This window comes from Drosophila eugracilis, unplaced genomic scaffold (genome assembly GCF_018153835.1).
Source record: "Drosophila eugracilis isolate 14026-0451.02 unplaced genomic scaffold, ASM1815383v1 contig_2155, whole genome shotgun sequence".
Taxonomy (NCBI): Eukaryota; Metazoa; Arthropoda; class Insecta; order Diptera; family Drosophilidae; genus Drosophila; species Drosophila eugracilis.
Genome location: NW_024573039.1, coordinates 1,643,502 through 1,665,807, shown reverse-complemented (window position 1 = coordinate 1,665,807; position 22,306 = coordinate 1,643,502). Strand labels below are relative to the sequence as shown.

General features: G+C 40.9%; 3 protein-coding genes across 16 annotated transcripts in view; 2 read left to right on the top strand and 1 right to left on the bottom strand.

Annotated features, from left to right (window-relative positions):
• LOC108105012 (putative uncharacterized protein DDB_G0291608) overlaps positions 1–7,280 on the top strand; it is a 42,005-nt gene extending 34,725 nt beyond the window's left edge. For 7 of the 13 annotated variants that reach the window (XM_017211404.2, XM_017211401.2, XM_017211399.2 and 4 more), the window contains exons 2-7: positions 131–1,023; positions 1,574–2,437; positions 2,575–4,991; positions 5,052–5,211; positions 5,272–5,440; positions 5,504–7,278. In XM_017211404.2, the coding sequence (XP_017066893.1) occupies positions 525–1,023; positions 1,574–2,437; positions 2,575–4,991; positions 5,052–5,211; positions 5,272–5,440; positions 5,504–5,723 (4,329 nt within the window). In that variant the 5' untranslated portion in view covers positions 131–524 and the 3' untranslated portion in view covers positions 5,724–7,278. Of the gene's footprint in view, positions 1–130; positions 1,024–1,573; positions 2,438–2,574; positions 4,992–5,051; positions 5,212–5,271; positions 5,441–5,503 lie in introns of all 13 variants that reach the window. The other 6 variants (XM_017211395.2, XM_017211394.2, XM_017211397.2 and 3 more) reach the window with 2 other exon arrangements.
• A 3,502-nt stretch (positions 7,281–10,782) lies between these two features.
• On the bottom strand, positions 10,783–12,445 carry LOC108104994. Its single transcript, XM_017211371.2, has 2 exons — positions 12,367–12,445; positions 10,783–11,329 (listed from the first exon to the last, which is right to left on the bottom strand). Exons 1-2 carry the CDS (start codon positions 12,434–12,436, stop codon positions 10,923–10,925), a joined length of 477 nt encoding a protein of 158 aa, XP_017066860.1. The 5' UTR covers positions 12,437–12,445; the 3' UTR covers positions 10,783–10,922.
• Positions 12,446–13,625: 1,180 nt separating this feature from the next.
• LOC108105091 (neprilysin-3) lies at positions 13,626–22,102 on the top strand. Of its 2 annotated transcripts, none has more exons than XM_017211522.2 (8): positions 13,626–14,364; positions 17,543–17,659; positions 18,487–18,649; positions 18,713–19,148; positions 19,212–19,706; positions 19,903–20,732; positions 20,838–20,980; positions 21,043–22,102. In XM_017211522.2, the coding sequence occupies exons 1-8, from the start codon at positions 14,353–14,355 to the stop codon at positions 21,217–21,219; spliced, it is 2,373 nt and encodes a 790-aa protein (XP_017067011.1). In that variant the 5' UTR covers positions 13,626–14,352; the 3' UTR covers positions 21,220–22,102. The 2 variants fall into 2 exon arrangements, with proteins under 2 accessions (XP_017067011.1, XP_017067010.1); XM_017211521.1 differs by lacking the exon at positions 13,626–14,364 and adding an exon at positions 16,228–16,466.
• The last annotated feature ends 204 nt before the right edge of the window (positions 22,103–22,306 follow it).

The window sequence follows — 22,306 nt, the reverse complement described above, 5'->3', positions numbered from 1 at the left end:
ATAAATGTGATCCTTAATCACCCAAAAAACAATAAACTTAAAAAACCAAATCAAAGTGCCAAAAAAAAAGTGAAAATTTGTGAAAAAAAATCTCAAAAGCTTTTCTCAATTTATTTACGTGATTTTACAGCTCGTCAAATGAAGAATTCGAGAAACTTTGAATAATCCAAAAATCCAAAAAAAAGGAAAGAAAATTTGAAAAAAGAGAAAAAAAGCAAAAGGAAAACGCCTTTCGGAAAACTCGAAGCGCTAAAGGAAAACCTAAAGAACCAAGCAGAGGGGGAAATGTTTAAAACAAGAGTTGCCTTAAAAATAGAACTTCCTTGTTGACTTACATATACATATATACAAATACATATACAGTGTACATATATACAAGAATATTATATACAAAAAACATAACAAAAACAAAAACAAAAAGGAAAATCAAAGAAACAAATATCAAGGAATATAGATATATATTTTTTATACGAGAGAAAAGAGAAAAGGAGAGGAGAAAACCTTTTTGGAAACGCAAATCGAAAATGCGCCTAAAAGAGACCACAAAAAAGTCACCGCCATCAGCAATAACAACAGCCAACAATCATAAGACCGTACCGCTTTCCGGTGATTTGCTAAGTACGCTTCAACATCATCATAATCATCATCATCATCATCATCAGTTGCCGCTATCCGTGCAGCTGCAACACCAACAACAACAACAGCAATTCCAACAACGCTGCTCCAGCGTGGGCAGTACCAGCAGCAGCGGAACCTGTGAAACGGACCGCTCCACCCAATCTGCCGGCTCCTGTTCATCGGCTCTTTCGCCGGTGTCGGCCGTTGGCATGATGGCCGGCCTGGGTGGAGCGGGCGATGGTTTAGCTCCTGGGCCAATACCTGGTACAGCAGTGGCCGGAACGCCAGGCGATGAAGCTGCCTCTATACTAGCTGCCAATATTGCCGAATCTTTTACGTTCCTGCAACAGCATGCGGCTCATCATTTTCGCGACATTTTGTATGCGGCCCATATGCTGGGAAGAGGTAAAAAAAAAGGAGTCAACATATCAGAGTGGGTGGTAAAGGGGGAGGGGAGATAACGTTGCACGACCTGCTGCTGTGGGCAGCAGCAGCAAACTGGAGCCGCTTAACTGGTTTCGCTAGCTGTTTTTTTTTTTTTGATATTTTTTTTTTTTTTTTTGGCCAGGCCAACTTTCACTTTATGCATTGTTGCCGCACTTCACTACACATTGGCTCGCATTGCACTTGCCGTCCCGCTCAGTAAAAGCTCTCAAAGCTGGCAAACTATTTCCTAGTCCTAAGAGGTTTTCCTTTGTGAGGAAATTGAAGGAAAATTTGTTGTTTTTGAAGAAGATTTAGTTAGTTCTGTCTTAGGATAATGAATCTTCAGGATTATTACTAACTTTCCAATCGGTCTTTATAAGATATATCATTCATTCCATCAACTTTCTTCAAAAAAAACCATAAATCTTTCGAGACTTAGCATGTTTCGTTTTTAAAATATAAAATCAAATAACTTAGAAATCTGATCTTATAGATTTGATTAACCAACTGTTATCTCTTATCATTGCAGGCTATTATCAGCCGGCTGGACCGCTGATCTCACCGCATGTGATCGCCGCACCGCCACCACCGCCAGCTCAAATTAAAAAGTTGCAAGAGGAGGATAGTGGCTCAACCTCTGGCAGTTCGCCAACGCAACTGCAAGCGGCCGCCGCTGAAGCTGCCGATCAGGCGGCAGCAGCAGCACAATCTCAGTCGCAAAGTCAAACGCCGCACGGTCACGCCCACGGTCACGGACATAATCCACAAGCGCCAGGTCAGCATCCGCCGCAGCCACAGCCGTATCCGGCCAGCGCCGTGGCGGCCGCAGCTGCTGCAGCAGCCGCCCACCAGGGTGTGCCCTATTCTCGCTCGATGCACGCGGCCCAGATGCACTATTCGACCGCCTATCCGCCCAACTATTACGCGCCATATCCGGGCGAGGTCATGTGCTACTCGCCGCCCACCTATCAGCCCTATTTCTCGAGCAAGGTCTACCAGCCATCGCATCCCGCCCATCCTGCCGCCCATCCGCAGGGTCCGCCACCGCCGGGCGCCTATCGTCGTTATCCATACTATCAGCACGCGGGTCCACCGCCACCGCACGAGCTCTACGAACAGCAACCACCACCGCCGCCCGCCTCATCCGGATCAGTGTCCGGTCCGCCGCAACAGCAACCGCCAGCGAGTAGTTCAGGTGCGGTAGCAGCCGGGGCAGCCGGTGCAGCGGGAGCACCAGGTGGCAGCCAATTGGTACCAGCTCACCAGCAACAACACCAGCAACAGCACTTGGAACATTATCCGGGACCGCCCAGCTACTACGCCGGCTATAGTCCCGGCGGAGGAGCAACAGCCGGGCAGTGTTACACGCGCGGATTGCAAGGACCGTATATGGGTAAGGAAAAGTATGGTCCAGTCTCGGATGCATTTTAAGTCAAAACAGGAAGAGTTGTTAACTTGGCTAGAAAGTTAACAACACTTCTTGTCACGTGTCAACATTTTTTAACTCAGCTCCCCTTTTGATCTTTGCAGAGTATCCACCGCAGTGTCCCTGCCCAATGCCTCAATCGTGTCCAAAAAACGTCCATACTGGGCCTCATATTGGTAGCAACATCATCAGCAACATCGACCAGAGCAGCAGCAAGAACAGCAGCAATAGCGGCAATATGTTGCTGAATGCCACAAGCAACAGCAATATCAACTGCAGCAGCAACACCAACATCAGCAGCAGCAGCAGCAACAGCAGCAGCGGCAACAACAGCAGTACTTTGACTGCCTGCAGTAGCGCTACGACAACAACTACAGCGTCAGCGTTGACTACCAGTAGAGGCCCAGTGAAAAATGTCACACCAAATAACAACAACAACAACAGCAGCAGCAACAGTTGCAGCAACAGCAACAACAACAACAACCACAACATCAGCAGCAGCAACAGCAGCTGCCAGACAAGTGAGACAACCTCACGGGCAACAGCAGCAACAAATACAAATACGACGGCAACCACCGCCACAACGGGCACCCAATGCCAGATGCTGGTGAAGACAGAGCTCAAGGGCGAGAATCCTCAAGTGACCAAGATGCAGTACGAGGCACACGTAATGCCGCCACCCACGCCGCCGGAGAGTTACTGTGCCAGTGATGAGAAGCTGCTCGATGATCAGGAGCAGGAGGCCGAGTTGGAGTTACGATTGCGTTTGGGATTGCGGCTGGAAAAGGGTCAAGAGCACATCGAGGCATATGATCTTACGTGCAGTACTCCGCCACCAGTTACAGCCAACCAGGCGGCAACAGTGCCACGCAAAGCGAGGATCGGCAAGAGCATGGCCAGGGAGATGGTTTATGCAGCCCAGCAACAGCAGCAGCAGCAGCAGCAGCAGCTGCAGCTCCCGGAGAAGCAGTCGAAGGGAACTGCAGCCAAAATGGAAATGGAACCAGAGATGCCTTTCGTACTTAAAGCGGAAATCAAAGCAGAGACCAAAATCAAAATCGAGCACGACGGTGAGGCGCAGGCCAGCAGCACACATATCAGTCAATTGCCGGATCTAAAGCCCACCATCAAAATGGAACCAGAACAGGAACTGGATCCCGTATGTGGGACACCACCAGTATCATCTGTTACCAAAACCGAACCGGAGCAGGAACAACAAACGGATCAACAGGCCACTGGCGTGGAGCAAGATCAGCCCACGCCCGGTGGCAGCAAGCAGCGTATCAATCTGCTAGCCTCCTCAAGTGGCAACAAGAAGGCCAAAACGAATCACAGCTATAAGAGCCTGATCAAGCAGGCGGAACCGAAGAATTACCTGTGTCCCGGTCGCAGGTTTGTCCGTCGACACGGACGTGCTCCGGCCAAATATGCCAAGCGGCGTCAGATGATTCTGACGCAGCGGCAGCAGCAACGAATGCGTCTGCAGCGCCGTGAGCAGCAGCAACAGCGACGTCAGCAACGTGAGGCGGCAGCAGCAGCAGCAGCAGCGGGAGGCGCATCCTCTTCAATGGAAGCTACTCCCATGGAGACAGGACCAGATGAACAGGGCGTAAAGGAGCAGGTTAATAGCACGGCCACGCCCAGTGCTTCGCCAAAGAGGGCTCGGCTAAGGAAACAGGAGATTGCAGCACTGCATCTGCTCGGAGGCTTGGATACGGCGCTGACTCGCGGTTACTTCAGTGATCCGGAACTGAATCACAGCAGTCGCAAGCAGACGCCCACGGCAGTGGGTGGCCTCTATGCTGCGTCCTCGCCGCTGGCCCCTGCCACTGACCACAGGGGCAAACAGAGCGCTGGGGAGAAGCGTTCCAAGTCGGAAACCAAGAAGCCAGCGACGGAAGCGATTTCTGAGTCATCCCTGCCGTGTAAAAAGCCACGCAAACAGCCAACTGCTGGCAAGGCCAAGGGCAAGAGCAAGAAGTCATCTGGTGGAGCAGCGGGGGCAACAGTTGTTGCCACCACGGCAGAAACACAAATGGAAGGAGTCACCACTTCCACCCAAGAGACCAATAACAACGAGTATCAGACGGCAGATCTACAGGCTCAAAAGTTCCGCGAGTCACCGGCTGTCACTGATGCAACGGCAACGGCAGCGGGAACAACGACGACGACGACAGCAGCAACATCAACCTCCCAGCAGCAGCAGCAGCAGCAGCAGCAACATTCCGATGAGCAACACCAGTTCCTGGTGCCCAATCAGCCAGGGGCTACAGTCACTACAGTTGCTCCAACAGCTAATCCTCATACGCCCGCCAATCGTCAGGGTCAGGCGACGCATACGAAGCGGGCCAGATCACGTTGCAAGTTTGGAAACCGAAAGCGGCAAAAACAGCGACCTGGCGGTGTCAGCTACGAGCTAGATGTGACCCAACCGCCGGCAACGAAAGCCAATGTTGTGCCCAAGTGGAATAATGGATGGATGTGGGCGGGCAAGGCCTTCCAAGGTGCAGTCTTTCTCAATGTAAGTGGACGATGATCTAGCAATGTTGATTCCCATTTAAACTTAATCTTTTTACCTTAGAGCGATGATCCGCTAGTGCTGCGCACTTGCTATCCAGCCATGCGGCATGTGGAAGGCGACATAATACGCATCAGGGACTGTGTGCTACTCAAGGCCAACGAGGACAATGAACTGCCCTATGTGGCCAAGGTAGCGCATCTCTGGCAGAATCCCGAAGATGGTTGGTATCCCTTGGATAGTTACGGAAGGAATGTTAAACTAAAATCAATGATAATTCTAGGCGAGATGATGATGTCGCTGCTGTGGTACTATCGACCGGAGCACACTGATCAGGGAAGACAGCGAAATGATTGTCCGGACGAGGTCTATGCCTCCCGGCATCGCGATCACAACTCGGTGGCCTGCGTCGAGGACAAGTGCTATGTGCTTACCTTCAGCGAGTATTGCAGGTAAGCGGAAACCATTTGAAAATTTTAAGGGAAATTCTAATGACATTTTCATAACATTGCCAGGTATCGACGACGCCTGCGTGCCGCCGAAGAGGATGTAGAAGATGTTAGCATTGTGCCACGTCGACCTTGTAGTGCCACAGCTCCTGGATTTCCAGTGCGTACGGTGCCGGAGCATACTAATCCAGAGCTGGTGATGTTCTGCCGCCGTGCCTACGAATTCCGGACACGACGCCTGCTCAAGTTGCCCCAGAAGAATGGGCTCGTGTGCAGCTCCAGCTAGCGCAAGGCATGAAGGCCAACAACAACAACAACGGTGATCGCTGGGATAGATGAAGGTGTGGAGTGTAGGAACATTAGCTTAAATTCAGATTTGCAATTGGCAATTCATGGAACGGAGTAGAGAAGGAGTAATGTCAAAAGAGAGAGAGAGAAAGAGAAAGAAAGTGAAGAGAAAGCCCTGGCAGAGGATACAGAGGAAATCATAGAATGAAAGTTACATTGTTTTTTCTGATCAGTCTACAGTATTGTTAAAGATATTTTTTGTCTTTGTTGTTAAGAGAGATATCAGCAAGAGAAAGGGCCCGGCCAGCGGCATTCGTTGTTCCTAACCACAATTTCGATTGCTCTCGTTGCTGGCCCGCCCGCATGGTCGATGTTGCAAGAACAAGAAGAAAACTAAAAAAAAAGAAAGAAGACATATACCACACGTACACTACCTCTGTCGGGGCAGGCTAAGAGACACATACTTACAAGACCCCAGAAGACATACACACAACAACACACAACCACACACACACACACACCAGACCAAAATGTAGGCGATGGATGATGGCTTTTCTTCACAACTTTAGATGTGAGAAACTTTATGAGAGCTGCAAGGAGATGAAAGGAGACAACTGCTAGGAGAAAGCATTCAAAATATTTTACATTGTATTACATAATTTATTTATTATCTGACTACACCAACCAATCCACGCACACACCTAAACACACACACCCAAAAACACACACACATGGATATTTTTGTTATTAAGTTGAATGTATTTATTATCATTAATATCGAGTTAGTCAACATTCTATGTACAGTTTTCCGCTCGCTAACTGCTCTTAAGGCTCCATAAGTTCTTGGAATCTGTTTTGGAAATTGATATCCATTAGGTTTTTATATATATATATATATTTTTTAGGCGATTTTGGGTATTGGAAGATTAGTCCGTACAGATCTCTGTGCTTACCCAAAAAAGTTTTAGTGTTTTTTTTTTTTGTTTTTTCAACTAGAGGTATCTTTTTTTTTTATATATATATATAAAAATTGCCAAATTAAGTCTAAGGACTTTAAATTTTAATAATTTAATGCCTGAAAAGCGAATTGGTAGAATTCGAATTTCCAAATAAAGAAAATTTCTTTGACAAGAACAGTTCGATTACCTTTAACTTCAAATTAAGAGCTCTAAACCCCTTTTAGTTTCTCGTTTAGACTTATCTTATAGGTAAAGACCAAGCTTAACCCATTGCTTGCTCAGGCAAGAACTTTGCGCACAGACTTAATGGCTTTCTTTTTATTTTTTTTGTTTTTTTTTAACTAAACTAAACTTGAGATTTCTGGCGGAAAACTGGAAGACTTGACATCGATTTTTCCTAGGCGCTGTTGGTATATTTTTTTAGTTGTTGTTAGTTTTTGTAAGCAAAGGGAAAAACACTTTTTTTTTGTAATTTGGAAATTTGATTTCACAGATATGATTTCCCGTTAGAAAAAAAAAACAGCTAAAAAGAATCTTTTAGGGAAAAAAACAACAGAAACAACAACAAGTCACATTATTATATATTATATTATATATATACGAAAAAATATATATATAGATGCATAGTTCTATATATATATATATACAAATATCCTTATCCATATAAATAATTTTTTTTTAGAAATTAATTTAATTTAGTTTTAGTGTTTTTAGTTATTAAATTGATATTGCTAATAGTTTGTTTTATACCAAATACACAACAACAACAACAACAACGATGATGATTCTAAGAAACCTATTTATGCACACCCAAACACACACACACACACCCAAACACACATATACATCTATGCACAAGTGTATAGTTTTATAAATATATATAAATATGAATTATATGTATTATTTTTTAAACCAAATTCCCTGTTTTTTCTCTTTTCTTGTTTTGTAATTATGTTTTTCTTATTTTTGTTGCCTGCTTTTGGGCTGACATTGGTTATACGTACGTATACGTATTATTCCAGTTCTAACCAAATCCGGCAGGCGGTTTAGGTGTAGGCTAGGCGTAGGCGTGGCAATGTGTAGAGCTATGATTAAAGCAACGTAGAGAAGGACATGGGAATGCTGTCGACGCTTTGGAATAGAATGTGCAAAAGATAGAAATCGTATATAAATTATTATATAGGGAGCATAGCCAGACATACATATGAAACAAGTATACAACAGAAAGACGCACACAGATACACACACACACACAACCATTAATACATATGTATACCTAGTGAAGCAGGATGATGAATGAATTCAATTAGTGAAAAATCAACAAGCAACCACAAATTGTAGCCTAAATTACCAAAAAAAAAAAAAAAAAAAACAAACAAAAAAAAAAAAAGGAAAAACAAACAAACAATATATTTGTATGCCATATATATAATATATATATATATACACAATACATATACATACACATATACATCATATATATATATATATCTATATATATATATATACTGGAGCCTTGTTCCTGCTGGGCCAATACAAGGACACATATATATATTTCTATAGGCAAATTGAAGGAACCACAGGAAGCAACCACAACCGAAAGCAATTCAAAAGAACAGTTTGTATTATATAGACAACAGAGCAGTACAGTCAATCCACACTAACAGTGACAACATAAACACACACACACACACACACACATATAAACACTAAATGCCTCTGAAAAAGTTAAAATGTTTTAACCCCCCTGGTTTCTCTGTTAGTGGATTCCTTTTTTTGTAGGGAAATCTTGTTCGATCTTTTCATTCCGATCAAAGTCCAAGTCCTTCGGCATGATCATTTCCATATATAGTTGTTAGTTATATATTATATATGTACGTCTGTGTAAGCCTGCAGTCTGATTAATTTTTTTTTTATTTTCCTCAATGTTTTTGCTTTAAGAAATACATTTGAAAAAAAAGAGAACAAAAAAAGAAAGAAAAGAAATTAGTAACGTAAATCTGAAAATCCACAACACAAACCCAAAAATGCAAAATGAAAACATTAGCCAGAGCAAGAACAAAATAAATAAGTAAAAAATTTAAAAAAAAAAAAAAGGAAAAATGAAAAATGAAAGGAAAAACCAGGAAGAACAAGAACAAAACAAGATCAATAAAACAAATCCAATATAATTATTGTTTATTACTAGACTAATAAATGTATTTTTTGGCAGATTATAAGAGAGTGTTTGATGACTTTTTTTTGGGTTTAACTTTTGTTCTCATTCGTGGCCATGATTTGGTAATGCTAATATTATCTTAGTTTTACCTTCGATTAAACTTTAAATCAAGTTCACACGTCGCTGCTATAAATAGAAAACTAAACAAAAGTAATTACAAGGTTCGAATGACAATTACCTATGACTTAATTGCCTTTAAAGTGGTTTAAGTAGTATGTTAACTACCTTCAGGGTATTCCCTACTGTGACAGACTTGGTTCAGTAAGTTAGTTCCCCCATCCCTGAGACATCACGGAGCTTTGATTTTGATAATCATCGCTGGCACGTAAGACCGAGAACTGAAATCAAAAGTGATCACAAACTTTTTGACATTGACAATCAACGCTGCCGCCAGAAATGTGTTGCTCAAGCAATTAAGTTAATCGTTGGTTAAATTATATATTATACTACATACATAGATAGGTAGAAGAAAGTCAGTTCTAGAAGTTATGTGCTAATTAGTGTCTACATGTCCATGTCTCAATTAGCCCGCCGGCATTTACATGCTAACATATGTATTTACTATGAGCTCATCATGTGGGGGCCTCTCATCTGTGACTCAGTTAATCGCCAAACCACCCAAAATCACCTTTATCAACAGGTGTCTAAGCCCCTTCCCCTTCTTTTCCCCTTTGCGATTTCATACTTGTTTTTATTTTGGTTATCGTTTTTAGCCCGCCGTTTGCCTTCTGGGAGAAAGGAGGAGGAGTAGCAGGAGGAGGTTAATTACATGAGCGTTGCTCGCCAAAAATATATATCTCAACTGTGTGGGCGTGCCCCCAAGAAAATGACGTGCCCACACGATCGGCTAAACTCAAATTGTTTTCAGTTAGTCACTAAAACTGCGCAGCTGCGTGAGATATTATTATGTTTTTTTTTTCGTGCTTTTCATGATCGCAGTTGCAGGCCAATTTTAATGTTGCTAAAATACTTCCCAAAAGGTTCTGAGTTGGGAAATGTAATATTATAGCATTATATATCTTTTTCTATATATCTATTTAGATATTCAAGTTGGTTACATTTTCTCTAAGGAAACTCATTAGAAAAACTGGGCATTTGAGAGGTTAAATAGGGTGTTAAGGGGTTTCATGGGTTAACTAAGAGTGATAGACTAGAATATCAAAGTTCCGTCTATTAAGTTTAAGTTCATCCTCCTTTTCCCTTACAAATTTCAAGAACAGGGTATCATTCATACCTCTAAGGCAGGTCCTTGAGGCTCCTTTATGTAGATATGCCATGATTTTAGGACAGTTGTACTCAAATTCGTCTTTCGGCAGAGCTAAGAGAGTTACAGTAACTCAGTTACTAACACAAACTCCAGAAAGCCTGCACATATTTAGTGACGCTTTCGTGTTGGTTTGCAGCTGTGCACTGAGAGAAAGAAAAACACCTTCTTTTTGCTAAACAATTCATCACTCAATCTCACTGCGAAAGGAACGCCAAAGTGCAAACCAAAGTTATAAGGAAGGCATTCCAGTGTAAGTGTCCAAGGATGATCGAGAAAGAAACAACAACAAATTGATTTACAGTTGGCGACGGAATGTGGCGGAAAGAGGAAAGCGAAAAAGTTTTGGTGGAATTGCGCCGCAAGAGCTCAAAGCTTATGGGCGAGCAAACCGTTATGCAGCCAGCATTTACATAAACAAATGGGCAGTCGAGCATAGGCGTTGAACAGCCCTGGTATAGGGTATACCTTCAAGTCTGATCATGTATATTTTGTGGCGCAGAAGCTTGTCTAGAAGTTTACAGTCTACTTGCCACGCAGGTTCTTAAGAAGTCTTTTGATAAAAGGAAACCCAATCAGCTAAGAACTGTAAATACCCGTCAACAAGAAAGAAACTAAACCAATTTCTTTTAATCATCAATTTTTGAATTTAATGAAAACTTGAATTTCAAAACTTTACATAAATTAATCTTAAAAACTAAGTAAAAAAAAAAAAAGGCTGCACACTCAACAAATAGTTCCCGCGCTGCCACCGCATTATAGTCTCATCGTGACCAAAGTGATTCCCAGTATTAAGGTGAAGGTGGCACCCACTGAGCTGCCAATGATCGCTGGTGCTGCATTATGATAGCCCTGATATTGCCCTGGAAAATTGGGATCTGGCCTTACGCCCATATAGCCAGGTTGTCCAGCCTGTCCCACCTGATTGCCATAGGAGAAGGGGCGTCCATGCTCATCCGTACCGCTTACATAGTACCCTCCATTACCACCGGCTCCGCCGTAGGGACCACGTGAATCGATTCCGGCATAACCATAACTATATTGTGGATCCTGACCACTCAGACTGCCTGGCGGATGCATGCCACTGGACTGGGCATTCGAATAGACGCCCACGCCAGCCGCATTGCCATTGTTCCAATGTACCGTTCCGGACTGGGCGTTCACTGAAGGAAAAATAGGTAATGTTTTGTTAATTTATTTGCTTATGTAAAGCTAAGAATTAGTTTTAAACTAAGAACTAGCTTAGAGTTAAGAGTCTTTGCTATGTCTGCTAGATTATCAAAATTGTGTCATATAATTTTGAAAAGTTTAAAAGAATTAACTTAACTAAACTAAACTCCAGTTCATGCTAAGACGGGCGCTTAATTTCATGAGGCAGTGTCATGAGAAAGTTTCTCCGAATGCCTTCATCTCATTTCTTTGCATTTTCTATCCGTTTTTCCTCTTTAAGTCTCTCAAAATTTCCTCATTTCATAAGCCAAGTTAGTTATTTCTAAGTTAGATGTATAAATAAACACTCCCACGTTGTGAATCACACCAAAAAAGTACCTAAAATACTATTAGAATTCGAAAATGTTCCATTGATTACAAAGCTTTGCTCCTTCAAGAAGGATAACTTGACTAAAGGACATAATTTTAAATACATAAAAATAAATAATAACTTTTTTTTAGCTAATAACCACTGATATCTATAATAATATACACTTTTATAATGATAATTTTTGAGATATTTTTTAACTTTCAAGTACAAAAATCCTAGCAAGTTCCTTTAAGAGCTTGGTTTAGTTTTTTATAAAATATTTATCACATTTTATATATAAAAAAAAGCACTCAACAAAAAAGAATATACAATATATATTTTCTGATGTGTTAATCATAACAAAATCAGACCCGTTTGGTAATTTTATTGCAACGGAAAGTGATTTTCCATCGCTTTATTGTTTATTTTTGTGTTTTGTTAATTGTTTACTCGACACTCGTTGACTGCTGTTTATCGTACTTAAGTGTGATTTGTATTCTTTTTATTACATTTTTTTTGTTAAGTTCTTAAGCTTGTAAGTTTTTAAGCTTGTTAGTTATTAAACTTGTTAGTTCTTAAACTTATTAGTTCTGAAACTTGTTAGTTATTAAACAATTTATCAGATTTTTCCTTGCTTCTTTTCACTTTTAACGTTTATTTTCTCTAATTGCCTTCACTCACCCGCACTAAACTTGACAAGTGCCAGGCAGATCAGAATGCTGCCGCTCAAGATGCGATTGAAATTCGACATGTTAACCGAATGCGGGCTTAACTCAAACTAAACCGCTGCCAAAGTGCCGGTGACGGTTTTAAACTCGACTCACAGCCCCGTCTCTCAGCCATCAACAACAATTGCGATTTGCTTTGGTGAGTCATCAGTTTTTTCGGTTTTTATAGTATTTATTCAAATCGAAGGGAGCTGGGAATGATATACAAACTGGGAATGGAATCTTTTGTATAAACATTCTTTGAGAAATCTTCTTAGAATATGCAAATTTCTGAAAGAAATTCCTTGGAAATCTTGAAAGAAATTTCATAAAATGCATAGCCTAGCCAAAAGTCTGTAATAATATCCATTTTAAGGGTAATAAATAAGTTTTAATGTACCATATAAGCTTAGTAATTGAGTTCCATTGGTTAACTTTTATAATTTTGATAGAGTATTATTCCCAAATTTAAGAAACTTATATTAAAAACCTTTGACTAAAGCGGTTTGCATTCTTTTTCAAGTTTTAGCAACTAAAAACTTCCCCACTCTGGCCAAGAAAGTCAAGTTAAGTTTATTTTTAAATTAAAAACACGCCATAAGCTGTGTTTTGCCATATAGAACATACTAATTTATTAAGTCACTAAATCACCACCATGCCAGGGACATCTATGGGGATCATAGAGGTGCCTATAAATATTTGTTTTCGATCAGAGAAGCTGCAACATCTTTTCTCTAAAACAAGGCCAGAGTCAGCTTTGATGATCCACCGAATTGCATTGCAACTTGGTTTGATCTTTTCACTTGGTAGTATTGTCAGACCTAAAATATTTACATATATTTTGTTGCCCATCCGTTTCACACCTTTTAATGGGAGAGCGGAAAGAGAGAGAGAGAGGGGGTTAGGTTGCGGGCCTGTCAGTGGCAGTCAAACAATGCAGGCGCGTTGTGGCTACCGCTGATAGATAGCGAAAAGGCCCCCCCGAAAACACAATTGCTAGGCCAGTGCAAATTATTTGCTTTCTCGTTTGTGACGTAAACTAAATTTAGGTCATCCGATATGGTAATACACTCTGGAATCCATGCAATACGTTACTGAATAGGTTATTTTTCTATTTATGTTACTCTGGCGAGGGGAAAGATAGTGAAATTGATTGGTGATATTTGCCAATGGACTGGGGACCAGTACTTGTAGGGAAAAGGTGTATATAATGACAGATTTTCATAATATGACATAATTTTTCATGGCTAAATATTATCTTTCCTGCAAAATGAAAGATATTTGCTATTTTAAGTAAAAATATAACTTATATTTACCGTATTTTCAAAAACAACCGTTACTATTTACAAATTTCGATAACCTTTATATAAAGGATAGCCAATCCATTCTCTACAATCGATAGCAACTCCAACAGAAAGGCCAACAAACAACAAGCGTTGCCACCCTGCCAAAGAATCCTGCGCACCAAGCTCCTTTAGCTAAGGGTTCAAATCTCCCCCTTCCGGCTCTCTCTGGCTCTCACTGTTTGTGTGTGTTTTGCTCATTTACTACGTTTGTGTTATGGTTTTTCGTTTTCTGGTGGAGTACAACCACCCATCCATCCGCCCTCCCCTCAGCTGCGAGTGAAATTGGAGAGGAAAAGCTAGTTCGAGTGCGATTACCGCTGCTACTGGTGCGCTGGCCTGTCACTGTGGCTCGTGTTTGCCTTGTTTGGTGGATACCATTTGCCTTTTTCTGGCTCAGAGCGACTCAGTCAAAATGTATTAAATAAATAACTAATCGTTTAAATGTAATACCCAACGAGAAGGGGTTGCCCATTGAAAATCAAAAAAAACCAACATCGACCAAGTCAAGAAAGTGCAACAAAATTTAGTGTAGAAAATCGTGGAAAAAGGTTGACGAAAAGCGAGCGAAGGGAGCTGGAAAAATTGCATTGCCTTCTTTTGGGCGCACAAAGAAAATGAGCGCAAAGGTAGGCCAAGAGCGTGCCTCTCTCTTTGTATGTGTGCGTGTGCGTGTGCATGTGTGTGTGTTTGTGATATCACAAGTACTGTTAGCCCCCCTCTCTCCTACACCGACACCGATTTCTAGTTTGTAATTTCGTTTGCAATTGAATAAATGCATCCCAGCCACGCCCCCCTTTTAACTCCCCCCCTTATATCTGTATATCCTTGCCACCGATTTTATGGCCCTTGGTATAGAGAAATTGCAAGGAGTGCACCATAAATTAAGTCAGGTCTCCAACGACTTTGATTTCCACCATATGGTATACCATAAAGCCATGGCTACTGGCGTGAAAATCGAGCAGAGGAGGATGGAATAACGGCGGATAATGGCGCATTGAGAGGAGGGCTCTTGTTGCCAGATTTTCAACTCACTGCAGTTCAAGTGTAGTCCCATTGTGGTGATTCGGAATCCAAAGGGTTCTCATCTGTTGCCCTGCAAAAATGTGGCCATAAAAAGCGTTTATTAACTGCAAGGTTTCCAGGAATACACTACAGACTTGGCATTGGTTTATATCCTGTGATTTTATAGGATAATAACCAGTTGACTTTGTAAAGTTTAACTTTGAAAGAAGAAAGTTTTCTTCAAAATTGAAAAACTTCCGTAAGTTTTGTTTTGAAAAACAGCTTAAAAGTAGGCAAAGCTTTGTATTACTTTATATCCATTAGAAAATATGATTTTCTATACCCTCTCCTCACTTTTTTATGATGTTTATCCTGTCAAATGATTAATCTCCCCCTTGCCAGGGCATCATATCATATTTTGAACGTCAATCGTGTTGATTTTCCTCATCCTTTCACTTATTTTCTCTTCATTTTTTCTTGCCAATACATTAGCCTGTTTGATCGTGTTGGCAATGGGAGTGCTCGTTAGGCATTTTGCCTTTTTAATGCCTGTTTACATTCAACAATCTGCTAAATGCCTGTGAGTGTGCAGGTCATGTTTACTTTTCGCCGGAATCGCTTCTGGCTAAAAGTCTGCGGGCAAAACGTACAGGAAATATGACTAAAAAGTCTTTCTTTCAATTAAATTAGCTATATATATTGACTTTCTGAGTTATAATGATTAAGAAACTGTCATAGAGCTCGTTAAAAAACAACTTAGAAAAAATCTCCACTATATAAATAAGCTATTACTATTGTCAAAATAAATATTTTAGGGAAAACAAGCAATTGAGTCAGCCTCTTCCTGCTTTTGGTGACCTTTTCTGACTTCAACTTTCAGATCACACTTTCATACTCTTTCATACTCTTTCATACTCTTTCATACCCTTTCCTTCTGCTTATCAAAACCCACTATCATCATCATCTATCATGCTTATATTATCTAATGTCTGATACCACATCACGTTCGCGAATCTATATCAAAAGCTGTCTGAGTTATCAATATGTAGGCAGATCACACATCGTAAGCCATATTTATGGGCAGGCGATAATGGCTTTTTATATGGCGCCTCACCAACTGCCGATCCTCTAAAGCTATTTTTAAATACGACTATACGGTATACCCGTATATGGCTGGTAAACAACCAAAATGGACATAAACAATACCAATTGTTTGGGGTTTGCATTTGCGTTAATTGGAAACTCGTAAACATTTTGTTCTTTCGGTATAACAGTACATATATATACCTATTAAAATATATATTTCCATAACGTTTATATATCTATATATCTATATAGCCTATACACAAAGTCAATTAATTTGTGTACAATGCAAAACTATTCGATATGCCGCAGGGGGGAGGGGAAATGATGGGGAATTCGGGAGGCTCGCGAGAACTCACAAACGACGACATCGTTCCTGTTTGTAAGCTTCACGGGCTCAGCGCACAGTCAGTGCCTTCCCAACGGTCATGGGCTGAACATGAAAATTATCGTTGCCGCGTTCTGTTATCGTACCGCTCATCATCCCATTTGTTAAGCCCAAAAATAAACAAACAAAAACAGCACCAAAAATACCATTTATAACGGCAAAGAAAAGCAAAGAAAAGAAAAGAAAAGAAAAGGCGGCTGTAGCTTAATACCTAAAGGTTGCCAAAAAAAAATGTGGATCTCAGACTGCCGTTCGGTGGGTCTAACTTTAAGATAGTTTTTATATCTATGTATCTCATTTTTTGAATGTATATCATTTGAGAGTGCTTAAGTCCCAGCATATGGGATGGTTTCAGAGGCGGCCAATAAATGCTGACAAGTGGTTGGAAATGCTTTGGCGGAGTTAACCCTTAGGCGGGCAGAAAAGTTCGGATTTCTGATTAAGTTTCTGGCAAAACATTTCTCATGAATTTTGTTTTCAACTTTTTTGTTTCTTAAAAACAAACTATTTTCCTTATTTGATAAGAAATTATGTTTCATCCAAAGAAAGTGATAAGCAAATGCGGGCTGAAGTTCTGCTGAATGGAGCTGCCGCTTATCAGAATTGTTGTATAAAAAAGTTTATATTTATTAAATCATATGTTAAAAATGTGTCTAAATAATATATAAGTTAAAGTTAATGCTTAAAAATTATACAAAAATGAGTTAAAAAGTTGAAAAATTTAAAAAAACTTCCTTTTTTAAGGTTTAGAAAGAGATTCATATTTTTTTTTACTAACAAAACCTCAAAAACATTTTCTAGTTATGGTTTTCAAATACAAATTTTTAAAATATATTCAAAAATATTCCACAACTTTGCTGACCTTCCCTTAGATCATCCAAAAAATCATCCTTAAAAAAACTTAAACCTTTTCATAGGCAAATTTTTCGGGATGATCTGCAGTCAATGCCGCTGCGTACACAAGGGTTAATTGAAGCGGCAACACTTTCGGCTACACATAGAGTCACAATGAAAATGAAAAGCTAGTGGTGAGAGGGGGGCGGGAGAGGTAGCTGGGGGAATGTGAGAGAAAAATAAAGCACAAGGCGCTGAGTGAGCGCTAAAGAACACACAAAAAAAAATATATATATATCTACAAAATCCAAAAGCTTTGCCATCGCCACTTTATGTAGGCATTATATCCACAGATATACAGATATACAATGGCTCCCTTATCAGATGCCCTACACACACACCCAACACGTGATCTAATACAAAGAACTAACTTTGTTGTTTTTTTCTATACAAAAAAAAACTTAGTTTAATTTTCTAATATAATAATCTTATTGCAGATGACGCGCTACAAGCAAACTGAATTTACGGAAGATGATTCCAGCTCAATCGGCGGCATTCAATTGAATGAGGCAACCGGCCATACAGGCATGCAGATACGCTACCATACAGCGCGGGTAAGTTAAGGGGTAACCCTATAATATCACACCTCCCCAACTCCATGCCTTCCCCCTTTTGTATAATCCCAAAAACAGACAGTCAGACAGACAGGCACACTAAGTCGTTGTTTGGCTCCAATCTTTATCTCTGTGGCAATGACCCAAAAACGAGAGGCAAATGGGGCCAACGTGAGCGTTTTTCTCATTTGCCTTGAAGGTTACCATTTGACAGTGAAAAGTCGGTTTTTCTATGTAGGGGGCGGGGGAGGGGCAGCACGCTGAGTGTGTGAGCTTTTCACGGGTGTCTTTTCTGCGGGCCACATATAAATACCCTTAGGTATGGTTAGGGTAATGTTGGTTTTGAGAGGGAGTTTGTTTGGGAACTTGAAATTCAGAAAAGGAAAAAGATTTTTGATATTTTAAGGAAATGCTGTTGCGGAATTTGAAGATCTTTTTGGGAAATCTTAAGGTAAAAAAACTTAGTCCATAGTCTTTCTCTTTAGAAAGTGTATCTAAAAGTCGCTTTAGCTTTGCAAAAACCATTTATAAAACGAATTCCCCTGCACTCAACTTTTCCTTCTCCTTCAATGATATATATGAAAAAATTAAGCCGCAAGACGCTGCCAGCTAGATTCCATGTAGATGCAGATACATTTACCCATCAGATACAGATACACAAGTTTGAACTCATTTGAACTGCCGACGTCTTGATTTTTGGTTTTGTTTACAAAACAACAAATACCGCTAAGGCAGATTTATGGGGCCAGGGAGCTTTTGTGCCGACATAGAGGGTCAGAATGATTGCTGATTTTGTTGTTTTTCCTTTGTATTCTCCATTTTCACAGGCTACATGGAATTGGCGTTCGAGAAATAAGACAGAAAAATGGCTACTCATCACTACTTTCGTAATGGCCATCATGATCTTTACACTGCTGATCGTCCTTTTTGCAGACGGTGGCAACAGCGATGCCACCAAGCATGTCCTTCATGTCCAGCCGCACAAGAAGGGTAAGTTATCAAAATATATCTATTATATTTCTTTTCCTGATATTTAAGATACTTCTTTTACAGATTGTCCTTCCGGTAATGAGCTTCCCTGCTTGAACAAGCACTGCATCTTTGCCTCAAGCGAGATCCTCAAGTCCATCGATGTGACTGTGGATCCTTGTGATGATTTTTATGGCTATTCTTGTAACCAATGGATCAAAAACAATCCCATTCCCGAGGGCAAGTCAACGTGGGGTACGTTTGGCAAACTGGAGCAGATGAATCAGCTAATCATTCGTAATGTACTGGAAAAACCAGCCAAGAGCTTCAAGTCAGACGCAGAGCGTAAGGCCAAGGTCTACTATGAGTCCTGTCTGGACGCCGATGAGCATATGGAGAAGTTAGGGGCCAAGCCCATGAATGATCTCTTGCTGCAGATCGGTGGTTGGAATGTGACCAAGAGTGGCTACAATGTGGCCAATTGGACAATGGGTAATACCCTTAAGATTCTGCACAACAAGTAAGTAGATTTTTTATACTTTCCAAAGGTTTTTCTGTTAACTTTAAACTTTCCTCTCCTTAGATATAATTTTAACTGCCTGTTTGGCTGGGCGATTGGTGAGGATGACAAGAACTCCTCACGGCATGTCATTCAGATTGACCAAGGCGGTTTGACCCTGCCAACCGCCGATTATTACAACAACAAGACGGACAATCACCGCAAGGTACTCAACGAGTACATTGAGTACATGACCAAGGTGTGCGTCCTTTTAGGAGCAAATGAATCGGATGCCCGGGCTCAGATGATTGGCGTTATTAACTTTGAAAAGAAGTTGGCTAATATTACTATACCATTGGAAGATCGACGCAACGAAGAGGCCATGTACCATCCAATGCAGCTAAGGCAGCTGGCCAAACTTGCCCCGTTCTTGAATTGGACGGATCACTTTGATAATGCCATGCAGATGGTGGGTCGTCGGGTCACCGATGACGAGGTGGTTGTCGTTTATGCTCCTGACTTTCTCAAGAACCTTTCGGATATTATCCTTAAGATGGAACAAACTGAAGAGGGGAAAATGTGAGTGCTAGGACATTAGGATGTTGTTATATTTCTTAAGGGTGCCTAGAAGTATGCAGCGAAATAATTTTAATCCATAAACTTGCTGGATTTTTCCCATAAGATGGGAATACCTTTCATCTCGATATACTTTTAGACACCTTTATATATTTATCACTTTCATAATCTCTAATCTTTATCCTTCCCCCCTTTTTAGTACCCTCAACAACTATCTTGTCTGGCAGGCGGTGCGGACCCTAACCAGTTGCTTGTCCAAACCCTTCCGGGATGCATATAAAGGAGTACGGAAAGCCCTAATGGGTTCGGATGGTGGCGAGGAGATCTGGCGGTATTGCGTTTCGGACACGAACAATGTGGTGGGCTTTGCCGTAGGCGCCATCTTTGTGCGTCAGGCTTTCCATGGAGAATCTAAGCCAGCGGCCGAGCAGATGATTGGTGAGATTCGCGAAGCCTTTAAAATGAACCTCCAGAACCTGACCTGGGTGGACAAGCAGACACGCGAGAAGGCCATCGAGAAGGCTAACCAGATCTCGGATATGATTGGATTCCCCGACTACATCCTAGATCCCGTTGAGCTGGACAAGAAGTACGCCGAGCTAAACATCACGGCGAATGCCTACTTTGAGAACAACATCCAAGTGGCTATCTATAACCTGAAAAGCAATCTCAAACGCCTCGATCAACCGGTTAACAAGACCAACTGGGGCATGACCCCGCAGACAGTGAATGCCTATTACACACCTACGAAAAATCAAATTGTCTTTCCGGCGGGCATCCTGCAGACGCCCTTTTTCGATATCAACAATCCCAAAAGTCTGAACTTTGGTGCCATGGGCGTGGTAATGGGTCATGAACTAACCCACGCCTTCGATGATCAGGGTAGGGAGTACGATAAGTTTGGGAACATTAATCGCTGGTGGGACTCCAAGAGCATAGAGCGTTTTAATGAAAAATCAGAGTGCATTGCCCGTCAGTACAGTGGGTACAAGATGAACGGACGTACTCTTAATGGCAAGCAAACGCTGGGTAAGTCTAATGAATACCATAATTTGGTGATATCTATCTATCTATATCTATCTTATTACCTCTAAGAATCAACTTTAATCTATAACTTTCTTTACCAAATCCAAGGCGAGAATATAGCCGACAATGGTGGTCTGAAGGCAGCCTATCACGCCTACCAGCGTACCAAAAGCGACCGGGAGGTGGATGTCCTGAAGCTGCCTGGCCTGAATCTCACGCATTCGCAGCTCTTTTTCGTGTCCTTTGCACAGGTTTGTAATGATTTATTAAGTTAAAAGTTTTAACTAAAACTAAGTACTTTCACCACCCTTAGGTCTGGTGCTCTAGCACAACGGAGGAAACGAATCTGCTGCAAATGGAAAAGGATCCGCATTCGCCGTCGCAGTTCCGGGTGATCGGCACATTGTCGAACATGAAGGAGTTCGCCGAGGTCTTTCAGTGCAAGCCCGGCAAGCGTATGAATCCCACCGAGAAGTGCGAGGTGTGGTAAAGGGAAGGCCGCCCCCAAACCCCCCAGATCTCATAACGAGCCAAAGATAATGATGATTAATATAATGATAATGCCAAATCCAAAATCGAGCAACTATAATGAGCTGAGGACTGGTATGGATGCAGACAGGGAGATATAGCCTCTAGATACTTATCCTGTATCCTGGAATTTTACTCCTTTTCTGTTTTCATTTTTGCCATTATTTGTATTTTTATTTCTTTTTTTTTGTGAGTCAAGTCTAGAGAGAGAGAGAGCGTCAGTCATTGTGCCTATGAAAATAATGATAAAAAAACTGACGATAAATTCACGTTCGTGCTCCAAGGGGTTCTAGGCTAGGTCCTGGGAGCAGGATCAAGGGGACCTTTAACTACATTTGAATGTGAAAGCACGAGCTACCAACTATATGGGATCGGTGTGTGTGAGGAATATAGAAGATATAGCACACACCCAATGGGGCTGATATATATATATATATATATATATATATATGATAACGATAACGATAAACGATAACTGTAACTTAGCTATTTGTAGAACTATCAATGTATATTGTATTATAAAGATACAAAGATAAGCAGCTCGTGACCCTAGGAAAAAGAGTATTTGAAGGGTTGATTCTGTGTTCCGCTCTTTGTTTTTTTTTATGTGTCACAATGAAAAAAATGTATTTTAAAAAGTTTTTTTTAACAAAAAATATATTGAATTTAAAGTTCCTTAAGTAAGGGATAGAAATTTAGTGATGGGCTAGTGGGTATGTGAAAGTGAAGGAGATAGAGAGATATAGAGTGAGAGGCGAACAGGTTTTAGGGTTTTTGTTTAGCCAAAGTGAGTGATTAAGTTAAACATTCTGTATAAGTTGGAAATTAAAGAATGTATTTACTAACTTATTGTTGTATTATTTTTTAGTTTATATAATTTTAATTTTCAAGCAAAGAACAATAGCTAGAGGCTGGAATGTGAAAAATAAAACACTTGCAAACACCAATTTATTAAGAAATTGCTCAAATATTGAGATGTATAGCCAACAAAAAAAGTGGACGAGTTTTCTTTTGTACGAAAGAAAAACATATCAAACTAAATTAAAGAT